Source organism: Odontesthes bonariensis, chromosome 4 (genome assembly GCF_027942865.1).
Source record: "Odontesthes bonariensis isolate fOdoBon6 chromosome 4, fOdoBon6.hap1, whole genome shotgun sequence".
NCBI lineage: Eukaryota > Metazoa > Chordata > Actinopteri > Atheriniformes > Atherinopsidae > Odontesthes > Odontesthes bonariensis.
Window position 1 is genome coordinate 13,767,341 of NC_134509.1, and position 15,424 is coordinate 13,782,764.

The window sequence follows — 15,424 nt, forward strand, 5'->3', positions numbered from 1 at the left end:
GATTCTTTAAAAAAAAAAACACACTTTATTTTTGGCTGTTTTCCCCAATTCAGTTTACTTTGGAAATGCTGAAATCTACATACACAATTAACCTCTTTTTAAGTTTTATTGTACTGCTAAGCAAAGATCTATGATCAATGCTAAAAGTTTACTTGTAATTGTTAAAAAAAAAAAAAAAGAAAAAAGAATGCATTTCATTTCTACAAAGTAGCATCTTTGAGCTATCTCTTCCTCACAGGGATACGAGTATAAATGAGTAGAATTAATAACACTGCTTCTAGTAGAATTAACAGGACAACTCAACTAAGACTTGATCAACTCCAGGCAAATTGATCAGAAGATCAAATGGTGTCCATCTTGTCTGCAAATATAGTGGTTGGTGTTCAAAAGCAGATTACTTTTAATCTAACCTGTGACGCTGTCAGATGCCGACCACTTTAACTAGTGCCTTTAATTAACGTGGTTCAATAAGCGAATTTGTTTCAGATCACTTTCTTTTTCTTCACAAATAGTGACGGTGTCTGTTAGAAATGCAGTGTGTCATTTAAAAGATTACACTAATTGAAATACTGAACTCTCCCCTATTAAGAGTCCCGTTAGGAATGCCGGGATATAAACTTCAACGGAAGAAGATACTTACTTTTACATCTGTGCTGACTCGTAATCACGCAATAGAAGTGAAGACATTGCTCATTTAAATCAATAAATGCCTCATGTTTAAGTGATTTATTTTTTCTATTTCTTATTAGTATTTAGAATAAAGCCTTGTGTATGAGGAGCCAGTCTGAAGTGAAATCAACATTAGTAAGGGAAGATTGTCAGTGGCCACAGCATTTACTCCTGTGGAACACTTGTGACCCGATCAAAAGGATGTGAGGTTGAAGAGCTCACGCTAAGATCACACTAACGAAAGGCAGCAGATGAAAGGAACGGGGCCTTTGAGCTACATCCTATGAGGAGACATGGGAGGGACGTTAATGTATGCGGCAGTGCCGGAACCTCCTTCAACAGTGGGTGACTAGGGAGCCACCGCGTCTTCTTATCAAGGTAGTGCTGAGGTGCCAACTCCCATGCCACTCGAACTGGAGCTGGATAATTGTCTCTCAACCTGGTTATGTACCCAGTGAACACAGCAGCCCTCCTGTCCTATTTGGTGCTCTATGTGATTGAATGTGACATGTTCGGAAGACAAAAGGGAAGGCTAATTCAAGGTAACAAACTTCTCTGGGCAAGGCGTCAATGCAAAGCAAGGGAGCAGCACTATACGACATAACCTTCTGTCTTTCTGCTTTCTCATACTGTGGCCCCCCCTTTTTTTTCTTTGTTTAACCAGATCACTCTCCTGCAGATCAACTGACCTGAGGAGTCGAGGTCCTTAATATTTGATGTTTTAAAGCCTCATTTGACAAATTACTTTGGTCGTCTTGTCATAATTGCTGGACGGGAGACAATGACAGGCAGTAAATGTTATATTGTTTTATGTTGCCCTTTGCATATACAGTAGGTGAGCAAAATATGTCCTTCCATCTTGGAAGGCAGCTATCGTATGTCAAATAACGACACAAAACTTGTATTTTTGTGAATGTTTAGACAGACGTGTGTGCAGAAAATATCACTTGGAGTCCTGCATGCATTTTGTTCTCGTAAAGACTAAATCTTGTGTTTGGCAATGCCATCATTGATGTTCCCAGAATAAAGCAGCGTGTTTGTCTGTGGAGATTAGATGTCCTTTTGGGGAAACACAGTGGACTACAAAGCAGTGCAGCCTGGGGCTATGTGTTCACCGGGGATTCAAGCACTTCTCTTGGTTTGTTTAAGATCCCTGGAGATAGGTTGCACACAGTATGCAAGGCTACTGTGCTTTCCTTTAATTTAGTTTTTTTTCTCTTTTGGCCACCAAAAAAAAAATTTTTTTTAAAAATACCTTCCCGTTCATCAGGAATAAAACGACTCTATTTGATATGCTTTTCAAAAGCAGGTGGTAAGTTTAAGCAGGGCAAATTTCAAAGCCACATGAAAAGTGCATTAGCGAAGTGATGACAAAAGAAGAAAAAAATAGACTGTTCCTCAGGACAGAAATTAGACCTTCCTCATGTTAATTGATTTAATGCACCCTTTTTATAATAATTCTATTGATTGAGTTGCCTGAATTTGACTCAATGTGTCACAATAACAACCTTTGTTCCTCTCTAAAGAATTGCTTCACAAAATGGCAGAGGAGCATCAGGTCAAAAGCAGCACTCCAAAAAAGCCTTCTCTTTCTTCAGGCCGAATGGAGCAGTCATTTAAAAAGGTACAGCACTATGCCATCAATAAGTCTTCTTTGTCATGACTAATGAAAGAAATCTGACAGAGCCATCCCCAGCAGGATGTCTCTCAGAAAATTTGTTTTTCCTATTTCAAGGATGATTTAAAGGTCTTCTCACTCTTTGGAGGTATTTCTGAGTCAAATGTGAGCTAGAGAGTAGTTTGGCTCTCTTAGTTCCTGGGGAAAATTAAAAATCTGGAAATAGTCATGAACAGTACATGTGTTCCTTAAAAGCTGAAGTTAATTTTATACCGAAGCTGTTAGTAGGTTGCACTTGTTTTATCCGTGCTTTTAAAACCTGCTGGCATTAGTTCATATGTTGCCCCACTTTCCTTTCATGACAGTGAGTTATCAGGGGTGGGGATAGCCATCTAATTTTGCTTGAAAGGCACCAGGCTTCACCAGCAGGCAGAGTGAGAACCAAATAAAAGGCAAAAATTGCCTGGAGGCACAAACCCAGCAGGCAGCCCCTGTTCTCTTAAACAGTTTCCATCGAAGATCTAACAAAAGGACTAAGTGTTCCTGGTTGCTGTCTAGTTAAAGATGCTCGGGGTAAGGAGGTGCCATTCAGATGTCCATGGCCTTTTCTGCCCCCCTTTCTAGAACATATAAACTGTAATTATACACTTGGGAAAATGTCAGTGGAGAGGGAAAAAAACAATGCGTGCATGCTATGTCACAGGTCGAAGCAGGAACTGGAACTTCTGGGAGAATTTTACAGGCATACTGTAGAACCTCAAACAGGGTGAACTCAGATTTTACGTGTTATTTTTACTGGCTTCGACCATAACAGCATTTTCAGGAGTTTGAGTATTGATGGTAAAAACTACAGATATGGAGGGTGAAAAAAACACTATTATGTACCACTGAGGCCCCATATTTGATACTTTCAGATTGACCAGCTGGAGCGGAGGATGATGTCCCTGGAGGAGCAGGCAGACAGGCTGAGAAAGGAGAAAGAGCAGTTACTTGAGGCCAATGAAGACTTGGCCCACGACTGCCACAGACTCAGAGCCTCCGTGGATCATCTGCAAATGCAGGAAGCTGTGCGAGAAGAGGCATCTCGTGCCAAGGCCAAGGCCCAGGAGGAAAAACATCTTGGTGAGATCATGGCTCTAGAAGCAGGACTGGCCGCATCTCAAAAAGAGATTACCAAGCTTCATCATCAGTTGCTCAAGCTGAGACAGGAACTAGGGATTCTCAGAGCAGCCAGGGACTTCTATAGGAATCGTGCAGGAGGACCAACACGGGCAGCTGGGATCGCTAACAACATTAGCAGCAAGGTCAAATTCAAGACAACGAGGCACAGAAGTCTTCTACACCAGCACCGCCACCAAACAGTCAGCCCCAATCAAGCCATCAGCTGGCAAGGCCACAGCCCCAGTCCCACTAAGGACGAGTGGGAAGACATGAGCGTAGATGGGTAATGATACACATGCACACACACTGACACTCTTATCCTCTCGTCCTCCCCCCTCATTATTTTTAGTCTGCTAGAGTGGAGAGGATGTGCTGGCTGAATTGTGGGGGGCACGCAGCATCGAGGGGACAGTGTGCATATGCAAAGCGTAAGCAAATGGGTGATTGAATTTCATTGTCTGTCTAGTTGGTATTCAGAAGCCAAAAGAAGAATGTGCGCAAGAATGATAGAGAGAAGGAGAGAGGAGGGGGAATCTACTGTCAGATCCTTTGAAATATCCTGGGACGCCTTGCTTGGAGCTTATTGACTGAAATTTGCATGCAAAATTAGCCACCTCTCTGCACAAAGTTGAACTGATGCCAGAAAAGCCCAGGGATAAGGGGGCCGCCAAAGCCTTGATACCTTCCAGTGATGCCATTTTCATGCACTAGTCATGCTACCCCGAAATTGACAGTTTGGCAGTTTGATTTAATTTACTGGTTCTTTGCATATTTACTAACCCCCCCCCCTGACAGCACTAAGGATCCCCCTGCAAGGACCCACCACCCCCTACTCATATACACACGCAACCATATATGCGTGGAAGCTTACCCCACCTTGCGTCTAGTTATGTTGGTTATCTTGTGGCATGTCAGTTCACGAATGCATGTGTGTGTGTGTGTGTGTGCTGTTATTTCCTCCAGCCACCCCATAACCACCTCCCAACACACACATACGCATCCTCTCCATCCCATGCTCCTCTCTTTCTCCTCGCCTTAATTTGGTTAGATAAATTTTGAATGACCCGACTCGGATCAGTACCAGATGTCTACAAGCTGTTTAACACCCTCTAAATTAAGAACCATCGCCAGTAATTATTTCATGTATGTTTTATGCAAAAGAGCCACTGAGCCAACATCTATTGAGTGATGGTTGGTTGATTTCAAACACTCACTGATATTTATTCCCCTTTTTCTTTCTCTCCCTGCATGCCTTCCGCTATCTGTTCTCTTTACCTCGGCCCTGCTCACTCACCATCTCTTCACCAACTAATTCATCACACTGTAATCCACCCCAGCTCTATTCGCACGAGGCCATTTAACGGGGACTGGGTGCAGCTATGCCCTGCTTTCCTAATGCGTCTCTTTGTGGCTAATAAGCAGCAGCGTAATAAACACTTTACCTGAGAGGAGGATCTAAGCGGATTTGGGAAGAAGCGGTCTAAACTGAGATGTTGTCTTATTTAATGCACCTGTCAACTGATTCACTACTGTAAAGCCTTCTGTGTTTCTTATCCTGCAAGGGACCTCCTTACAAATGTCTGCTTCTAGGCTCCCAGAAATTCAGTATTTTTGCCTAAGAAGCTGTGGACTAGTTATAGTAGTGCCAAATACAGATGTCAGACTTTTTAAGGCCAATGACAGGACATCCCCCCGCCCTCAAATATTGTTCTTACCACCTGTTCCCTCTCCCTGTTTTTGAACAGTTCAGAAAGAGAGCAGGTGGTGATGGTCAGTTTAGTTAAGGAATATGTGTTTGATAATTTTTTGCTAGATTGTATTTCGCGTTTGGTCTTCCATAAGCGATGGTGTGCAAAATTCAGAGGCCAAAAATTACACAAGGAAAGCAGCTGCTAATGAGGTCTCTTAATAAAGTTTTTCTCTCTCAAGTTACTAGATGGGTTTGCTGGTCCCTGGCGTTGATTCTTCAACTTTTGGACACTCTATCAGGGACGACTGAGGTGTAGTCGTTCCCCTCTGTTCACACATTGAAACGTCCTTGACTAGCAAAAGCAAAATCGACATCTTTGCAAGGCTGCCCAGCGTCAAGTGATGAGTGATATTGCTTTTTCTTTTTTTTTTTCTAGTCCAAAATTCTATATTAGTGCAGTTTAATTACCATTTACCTTGGAGATGGAAAGCTTTTATCTATAATCAGTTGGAATAGGTTTAGATTGGATGAATTAAAAACATGAATTTTCTACTTCTTCCCAATGTGTCCTGTTTGGAAACATTTATCAAGTTTCAACATTTTTTAATTTTTTATTTCCTTTAACTTGTCACCCATACGTATTTGACCCGCACAGATTTGGACATAGCCTATAATCATAATATCCGTTTGCAGCATTCTTAACTACAGAGTATGCACAATTCATTTTGACAGCCTGTGCATACAGTTACTATTACTCTGTTACTCATGTTGACTGAGCTTCCCCATGTTCACTTTAGATGGATGGAAACAGGGAATCACACTGAGAGAAATTCCTGTCAGTTGTAGTATATGACACGTACTAAAGGCATGTTCAAATAATAATGAAGTTAATGAGTTCATTCAGATATGCTTTCATAAGGCCAACTTTAAGTCAGACCTGTTCAGTTGCCTCACCAGCATGAACGGGGTAGTTTTATAATGAAATGAATGTAACCTCTGTCAGTGTTGGTGATTAGTAATGCTCAGCAAGTCCCCGTGCCCCCACCAGTCTGGTTTTAACCCTAACTAGCCCCCAGCCATGTCATGTTCCAGTTAGATCCCCTCTCTGTGGTCTTTACCTCTGCTGCTTCTCCCAGGCCCCACCTTAATAAACCCGCCAGCGTAAATGTCACTGGCTTCCACCTTCACGTCAAAGGTCACTGTCAATAAACCTGTGTGCGTGTCCGTCTGTGTGTTTGTGCGTGCAAGCGTGTGTGTGTGTGTGTGTGTGCTTGTGTGTGTGTGTACCTCAGGAAGCCCTTACCGTGTGTCCATCAGATGCAACTTTGCGTGGCTCTGCTCAGCCGTGCCTCTCACACACGTCTGTCACACACGGAGGGCTAATGAAGGCCACAGCCACTCTCATACATGTTGATGCATTCACCAACAGCATCAGACACTGCAGCTTTTCACTTAATTTACGCCCACATTTACACTTTCAGCTCAGAAATTGGATGGGACATTGATTTTCTGTTGGAAACAGGGGGGCAAAATGCACATATTTTTGCTTGATGTCAACTAAATCAACCATAAAAGGTAAATTGGATTTTTGTCCAAGGGTGGTACTTTCAGAACCAGGGTTGCAGGTTCAACTTCTGGCCTGTAATAAACTTCACCTTTCCTTACAGTGACAGCGCTGAGGAGTACTCGGATAGTCTGAACAGTGTGCCCTGTGGGACGGCGCCTCACCGACAACACGCTAATAGAAAGGTTGGTCTGCCCTCATTTGCTTCCTTACTTATTTTCCAACTTGAACAAATAAACATATCTAGTCAGATGTGACGATTGAGTTGATCTTATTTTCTTGCTGACTACTCCTGCAAGAGTAAGGTTTTAATTAGGTTTATGCGAATAGTCAACCATCAGATCCTTTAAAGGTGCCTACAGGTTTTATGCCTTACTCTGACGAGACGTTTTTTCCGCAGGTGTCTCATCATATAAAGCGAATCCTGTAAATTCTGAGTCCAAACAATCCTTTTGTCACAGGAGGTTATTATCGCCCTCCTTGGTCCTCATTTTTGGTTCATAAATGTACTCAAATGTGCTCTGAATCAACACCAGTTCCTCTAACTTTAAAAACCGGATGTGTTTTTCATGTTTTCTTTTAAGAAATAAATGAAAGAATATTCCCTTCACTAAAATGTCCCCAGTATCTAAACATCTATTCAAACATTTTTGGTGGATATAGATGTTTTGATGAGGAAGCTTAAATATGTTTTTTCTTACTTGGATTTGTGTGTGTAGAAATTTTGTTGATAAAGTAGCTTTTTGGTTATTCTTTTTGGTTTCTTCATCATATAAGATGGTGAACTAAATCTGAATAAATGAAATGGAGCACCTGCTTCTTCTTAGACTCTGGTTGTTTAGAATGGACATTTTAAGCCATTTGATCAGTTTGTTTATTAATAAAAAAGGTTCATCAATAATGCAAATTAGGTTTTTGTAACCGCGTGTTGCATGATTAAGTCCAAAGTGCACTATTCGTAGTGTAAATTTTCATTCATAAAACTTTCCTCAAACAGCGTGGCTGTCAGTGGCCCTTTTTTTTTTTTTCTTTCTTCAAGCTCCTCTCTACACCATGAAATCAATAGGCCTGGACCCTTGTTCTCGTCCACATTAAACCACTCCACAGCAGGACATGGCCGACAAAACCCCGGAGAGAAAAGTCAGTCAAGAATATAGCTAAAGAGAGGAAAGACACAGACCTTTTAAATATGTCTTTCTCTCCTCTCTTCTTTTTATTTGGATGGAGTGGAGCAAGGTAAAAAGCAAAGAAGAAGAGAGGCTTCTTGTTGTTTTATGTGACTTGGGAGCTGTCAAGACCCTTTTCTCAGATCCCCTTTTAGTTTCCTCTTTCCAGATCCGCTAAATATGCCCATCAACTCCTCCTGGGCTCATCGCTGTGACAACCCAACGCTCTATGTCACAAACCAAATGGTATTCTGCATGTGTGATCAAACCTGACACTGATCAAATCCTACCTGACCGCCGTATAAAGGATGAAGGCAGAAAGGAAGGCGGTGTGGTTGGGGGGGGGGTCTTCTTTGATGTGACTACAAACAATGGTGCAGTTGGGAGGTGTCACATACAGACTTGCATATACACCTACGTGTGCAAATGTCTATAGGATAACAGCCTTCTCACTGTAAGTGTGAATTGGGTCTCTCAGACAGTGATTGAACAAAAGTGACATTTGCAAGTATCTGTCAAAAGTAATATGCACGCCGAGTCGCTCAAGTTGGAGTCAGTTGAGCATGCTCAGGTAAATTATTAAAGCACAGGGTGATTTGTCTTGTTCCGTTAAGCTGAGCACACTCTGTGATCATGCTGTCGTTGTGGGCCACGTCTCAGGAAGCACAACATGTCAACTGTTGTGTTGTATTAAACAGCTGCTTTTCATCACAATTGGACTTTTCTGTTCTTTTAGTCCTACAGGTGTTCACTGATCTCAACCACAGAGGCACCGGCAGCAGAATCTAACAGAAAACAACCTGATTTTCTGACCCGAGGTAGCATGGGTTTTCCTTTTTCCACACGCATGCTTAACTACAAAAAAATCAAATCAACTATTAATTCAATCAGATAGAACGCTCAATGTATTTACACGCTTTTGATCAAAAACAAACATTTGATAAGTTAACAAGATTTATTTTAATTTCCTCTCTGAACTCCTGAAATTGTAATGATTAAAAAAAAAAATCATACCAGTTGTTATATATATATCACAGCTTTCACTGGTGCACACACAGACCGTTTTTACATAGGCCTTTTAACTCCCAGCTGGAGCTTCTAAATAGGGATTTTGATGTTTTCTGCACATGTCAACTCTGAGGCAGCTGCATGTACTTTCTCCTGTTAGATCATAAACAGCATGAGCCCTGGGAGCGAGGGACAAGAGGAGCGAAAAGGAGGTGGAGGGGGAAGAAGATGTTGGCGAAGAGTCGGCGCTGCTCCTCCTCTTCTCTGCAGCAGCGCATCGAGTCTCTACAGTGTCACATTGACATCCTGCAAAGTGCGAGGAAAGATGCTCTGCTCTCAGCCAGGGAGCTGCGAAGGGCCAACGAGATGATCACAGCACAGCTCAATACTCTTACTGAGAAACTCAACAGCAGCAAGCAGCTCACACAGGTAACCAGGGAAATACTGAGAGATGAGTGGAGCGAAAAGGCCAGCTGCAAGCGTGAGCCATAAAGGAAATGTCTTTTTTTCTTCTCCTTCTTCTTTGTCTTTGTTTTTCTGCCGTTTTATGTTTTGGAGGGCTGAAGATGGAACAATAGCATACCCTTCTTGTGCTTAATAAGAAAGCTGACAGGCCTAGTCTCATCTGTGGATGTTAGATTCACTAAACAAAAGGGAGGTAGGGAATCTCTTGCTCTCTACCTCTCCCTAACTGTTTCGATCTGTAAGCCAGTTATCCACTACGACCTGTGTCACTAACAGTTACATTCTTCCAAACAAGTACACTTGTGTTCACTGACAAGCACAAGGTGACGGTTTCTTTACAGGATCCCTTGCCACACACCTGTTTAGTTATTTAGTGTCTACATTCAGGTCAGAAACTGTAAGACTTGGTGTGGTGTGTAAATAAAACACCAGGCACTTCCTTCCCTAACCGTGACTTTCCTGTCAAGGCCACCCAATAAACATCAATACGTGTACTCACAAACACACACACACGCAAATACACACTGTCTGATAGATAGTCATTACTCTGGTAGGCAGGAGACTTCTTGGTAAATTCAGACACAGCTGCAGCCAGCAAAAAACCCACTGGATGCATGATTCAGTACATGTTTTTGTCTGTATCTTTACTGAGAAAACAGTACAGATTCAGCCTCATTGGCTTGTACACATGGGTCAGAGTGCATCTTTCATAGTATTGCCGCCTAGAAAGTGGCCCTTGTGCACCCACTAGGCATCTGATTGCTGAAACCCAACAAGACCTTAGAGTTAGGCACAACAGCAAAGGCTCACGTATATACACACACACACACACACACACACACACGCCGTTAAGTGAATGGACAGACAGGGAATTGTTGTCTTCCTGTTTGTTTCCTCTGTGCTACTGCAGTATTAATGTCACTCCACCGGAGAAAGTTGGAGCCGACTGACTGGTCAAAGCTTGGTCTTGTTGCCCTCACTGGAAAGGCCAAAAGGTGATGGACTTTGGACTTGTTCCAGTCGGTCCTGGCCAACTCTCTAACTAAAAGTCTCTGCTTGTAATTGGCTTAGGACAGCCTCCACAGGGGCCATCCTGTGAGAGGTAGCATGGCAGTTTTGCAGAGAGTTGTTTGTGTTGCTCCGTGTACTGATTCTTTGGCCATTCTGTCCTTCTTTTTCTGCTTCCCTCCTTCATTAACTCACACACTGGTGTCTTACTCCTTCCATTCTTTCTTGCTTGTCACATTTTTCTTGTATGTGTATGAGTTTGAACTCTAAGACATAGATATCTGCAAATCTGTTTATTAATAGATATTTTTCAAACGGTATTTTAGCTCTCCTCAAATCTGCAATTTGTTGATTTGTTTGAACTTTTATCTAACAGCACAAAGGAAGTTATTTTCGCTTTCCTCACTGACCAACTGAATTGCCTTTGGAAAAATTAAACAAATCCAGGATTGGATGCCAGCAGCACACAAAATGTGAGAAGGGAAAAAAGACTGTAAAGTTTATGAAATATACTAGTGAGAGTGTTCTGGGAGATTCTACAGTCAGCATATAGATTGGTGACAGGTGAGGGTGTCAGGTTGCGTATAAATTGAAAAGGAGCAGTCTTTTTAAGCCAGGATGGACTGTGGCTCACCATTTCGACCCAAACTCCATCAAGAATCATTCATCAGTTAAGAAAACAATTATCTGGGTACCAGCTCAGCTCCAATGGATAGTGGCCACGTGTTCTGTGGTCAGATGAGTCTATGTTTCAACTACTCATAGGCACTGTGTATGTGTGCCTGTGCATGTTTATGTGTGATTGACTGGCCTTCCTGCAGAATGAGACAGCAACCACGGACTGTTGTGCAGCTGAAAACTTGTATTCAGCATGAATGTTCACGAAAAACTCCCCTTATTAGCGTCATTAGTTCGTATCACAAACAATCAAAATGTGTCCTTAAAAGGAAGGTGATATAATGTAACGGTTAACATGCCTCATTCCCAACTTTTGTATGTGTTGGTGGCATCCGATTTCAGATTTGTTTAACATTGACATCGAAGGTTCAAACAAATTAGCATATTACAAATTCAAATTTTTGTTGTGATTCCAAACTCAAAAAAAGAGAGACCAGCAGAGTGAAACTTGTGTTCAGCAGCATTTCGACACGATCTATATATACATATATATGTACACAGTATATACTGGCTCATAATCAGTATTGGCTGATATTTAGATTGTTGACTATGGCCAAAAAGGATAAGACAAACCGATGGCAGTAGCCGACTTTTATCCGATGTTGCATTGACTTTTCCCTGAAACTGACAGGATTAGCCTGCAGCTGCAGATTCAGCAAATATCCAATACATGGCAGACTAATTTCATATAGCAGGCAGTTCATTTTTCACAAGAAGATTTTGTTTGGCCAATCAAATAGTGAAAAGTCATTGAGTAGGAAATAGGTGCAGGAAGTCAAAGAGAGCTTTTTAAACTGTTCAATTTCACACAGAGGATTTATTTTCATATGAAAGACTATATAAAGGATGGTTAACACATCTGAATGAAACAATTTGTGCTCATTTAAAGATTAAAGGGCGATTAAGGGCTCAAATACCAACTGCTCCGTTATTTTTTATAATGCATATTTTATCGTTTCACTGATATTACAGGGAGAAAGAAACTGCAAAAGCAATCTGCATCAACTACTCGTTGTCGGCCAAGTGATTATTTATAAAATCCGTTCGGATGTCCCACAATTTCACAACTGCTTCAAGTGGATGAAATAAGTGTTGGTTTCAGAACCATTGTTTTCCTTGCTCCATATGTCTTTTTTTAAAGGTCTCTTTCTTTTCCTTTTGCCTCATATAGCAGGTGAGGCTTGTGCTCCTGTTCCAGCGAAGTGTAACCCTTGTACTAGTCATCATCCAAACACCTTCCAAAATGTACCAACCATATCTCCTTGAGTGGAATCTCATGCCCTCTCCTAACATTTAAATGGCTGGGATTATTGCTTTATTAAAGGGATAGGATATAATATCTGAAAGAATAACTAGACTTTTTTTTTTTTTAAATTGAAGTATTTGCACCGTATATCACATGAAAGTCTGGCCAGCAGATTAACTACAATGCCATTGAGGAATTTTTACATTCGGACATTCCACTAGTTTTTCTTGGATAATTTGTGCATATTGATATACCCATAATAATTTCCATATGCCTTTATTTGCCTATATACCCTACTATTGATAACTTGGAATGGCATCAGTGAGACTGCAGCTCAGAAGACACATAGAGAGAGGTCTCCTCTCTGCCTTCCTAATGGAATTACCAGTATATCAGTCCATGTCAGTGTCATCTCTCACCACGGCTGAAAATGGCCTGTGAAATCAAAGCCTGTCTTACAGGAAGTGTCATCAATGCCTCTCTTAATTCGTGCATCGCTGCCACTGGGGCCATAGCCCCACTTTTCATTCTCTACTCCTCCCTTGCTCTACCCACCTTCCCTGGGGATATGGCATGTGTGTCTTCAGCAGAGCAGAGGAAACCTAAAACAAGAGGGATTCTATTAAAAGGTGTCAGCCAGCAACCAGATATCAATAACCTCTATGTATGCAGAGCATAGAGCAAACCCCTGGGAATCTGTGGTTTCACTTGGGTGTGTGTATACAGGCTCGGTGTGTTTTCCAGCATTTACTCCATGTGTGCGGCATATATTTCCATGTATCATGTCTCCTATTTGTGCCATTAAGCATTCTTGATGTTTGATATGATACCAGAACAGCTAATTGTTGCAATATTGAGTCAAAGTTGCAGCGATGTGAGTCTTGTCCATGTTTCCGAATAAGAAGCGGAGCTTCTTTTTTTTTTTTCGTTTTTTTTTTCTCTCAGCTCCATACGCATGTGGTTAATAGTGTTTATCTTGGATATTTGTCTTCAGAATCATTGATACACTGTACATTTTACATGATCAGGTTGTACCATCATCATTCATCAATCTGAACCCGACCACTAACCAGATGCTGAACTTCCTCTGTCCCAGGGTGCTCCCCTCATTCTGCCGGATGGCTTCATTTTGCATGCCAGTCAGATTGAGAATTGTTCCCCACTTGACCAGGAAACTTCATTATTTGTCTCCTAATTAGCATAAAAAAGGATTTTTAACACAGACATGATACTCAAGCGGAGACCACAGTTTTTTCCATGTATAACAAATACAATGCTTTAGAACTGCTCTGCTTACTTTCCCCTTGCATTCATCACATTAATGCAGTGTGAGGAATTGCTCTTTCTGAGAGCTGTGAGAAATTGAAGATTTTACAGCAGAAAAAGCGTTTTTTTTGCGTCTGAATTCATTTTCAAAACTCAATATTCAGTCTGACACAAAACCTACAAAACAATACAGTGACCAGAATTAGAAACGAAAACTCACTGATGAATAAGATGGTAAATGAGTCAACACATTACATGTTTATCAGTTTATGGCCGATGTTAAAATGAATTGTTTTATATGCAGTAAGCCACATTATATATCAGTATACAATGTCTAGTTGTTTGTACACATGACTGTAATTATATTCACAAAGAGATTTTCTGTGAGTGCCCTCATACAGAGTGAAGGACGGTGTTGCAATCAATGTGCTATAGATCACCCAGCCATGTATTTAAGCTCCTATTGCTTTTACATTCCCACCATCCGAACACAAATAGGTTTCTATGGTTTGTTTGGCAAAACCTTAGTTTTTACTAGTGTTACCATCACCAGTGGCCTCGCTCACCTGTCCTATCTGTCGGTCAATCTGCAGAAGCTGACCTCTGACCTGGCTGGTGTGGAGCAGCAGAAAAAAGTTTTGGAGATGGAGCTGGAGCAGTGGAAGCGGATTACTCTCCCCCCGCAAACTGCCCCACCAGCAGCAGCACCACTAAACGCTGAGTGTTCCTGCCAGAGCAGAACCCCGCCTGCTCCAGCTAACCCTGCCCCCCAGGCCTTAGAGGCTGAGGTGAAACAACTTCAAGTCAAACTTAAGGTTAGTGGTTTATTAACTTAATGAATTGCCCTCAAACTTCCCTTTCTTTTCTTTTTATTCATGCCTTATGAGATACATCTCTTAAGAGGATGGTTGTGTTGGAGACTATGATCAGTCTCAATTTTGAAAACTATGAGGTTTGAGTGGTTAAACCAAGACAAACAATGAGAATTTAGAAGGCATTAAAGTTATTTTGTAAAAGAAAAAATAAATGAATGCTTCTGAAGAAATTCTACATTCACAGAGTGTATTTAAAGAAAAGATTTGTTATTTCATATGTTTTGTGCTCATTTTCTCTTTGTTGCTTAACCACAATGCTCTGCCACACTGCATTTGTTTTTTGTTTTTTTTGTAGGGCTGGGCAACGATTACATTTTTTTATGTAAAAATTAATCATTTGATTTCCCTGATTTGTACGCAAAATCCAAAAATGAATTCAAAAGTAGTGTATAGCTTTTAGTATTTAGTTTTAATTTTAAATGTGCTTCCATTTTAATGAAAGTGCCATAACATTTGTTGTGCAAACACACTTTTAACATCAGCATTTTGATGTAGTTTTTATGTAGAAGCCTCGCTCCAGTGTCTGTTTCCTTGAATGACTTGCTGGTATCAGTTGTATGTTTTGCCTTTAAGTGATATTTTAGACTGGAACTACTACGGTGATAAGACAATTCAACTTGGCAGTGTGTACAGATGACTTTGGTTCTGTCGACTCCGCCGTCTGGAAGAACTTTAAAATGAAAATGGCCGAGTAAAAGTTCCGTACCCTTCTCCATGTTTGGTGGATCTGCCGATTACTTTCTTTTCCAGTTCCGCAGCAGACAGCAACAGACTTTTACAAAATAAAAGCCTGTGAGCAACAGACTTTTACAATAATAAAATAAATGATAAAACAAGGGTGGTTGTAGTGGGTTGAGCAGGCGCCCCATGTACAAGAGGCTACAGTCCTCGCTGCAGCTGGCCCCGGTGTGAGTCCCGCATCGGACGACCCTGTGTTGCATGTCGTTCCCCCTCTCTCTGCCCCCTGCTTCCTGTCTCTCTGAACTTTTCTATCCATTAAAGGCACAAAA

At 41.4% G+C, this 15,424-nt stretch overlaps 1 protein-coding gene across 1 annotated transcript in view; it reads left to right on the forward strand.

Annotated features, from left to right (window-relative positions):
• Positions 1 to 15,424, forward strand: part of cntln (centlein, centrosomal protein) — a 92,348-nt gene that overhangs the window by 50,025 nt on the left and 26,899 nt on the right. The window contains exons 15-20 of the mRNA XM_075463071.1: positions 2,196 to 2,293; positions 3,202 to 3,731; positions 6,806 to 6,887; positions 8,605 to 8,686; positions 9,037 to 9,305; positions 14,133 to 14,354. Coding sequence (XP_075319186.1) covers positions 2,196 to 2,293; positions 3,202 to 3,731; positions 6,806 to 6,887; positions 8,605 to 8,686; positions 9,037 to 9,305; positions 14,133 to 14,354 — 1,283 coding nt within the window. The remainder of the gene's footprint in view (positions 1 to 2,195; positions 2,294 to 3,201; positions 3,732 to 6,805; positions 6,888 to 8,604; positions 8,687 to 9,036; positions 9,306 to 14,132; positions 14,355 to 15,424) is intronic.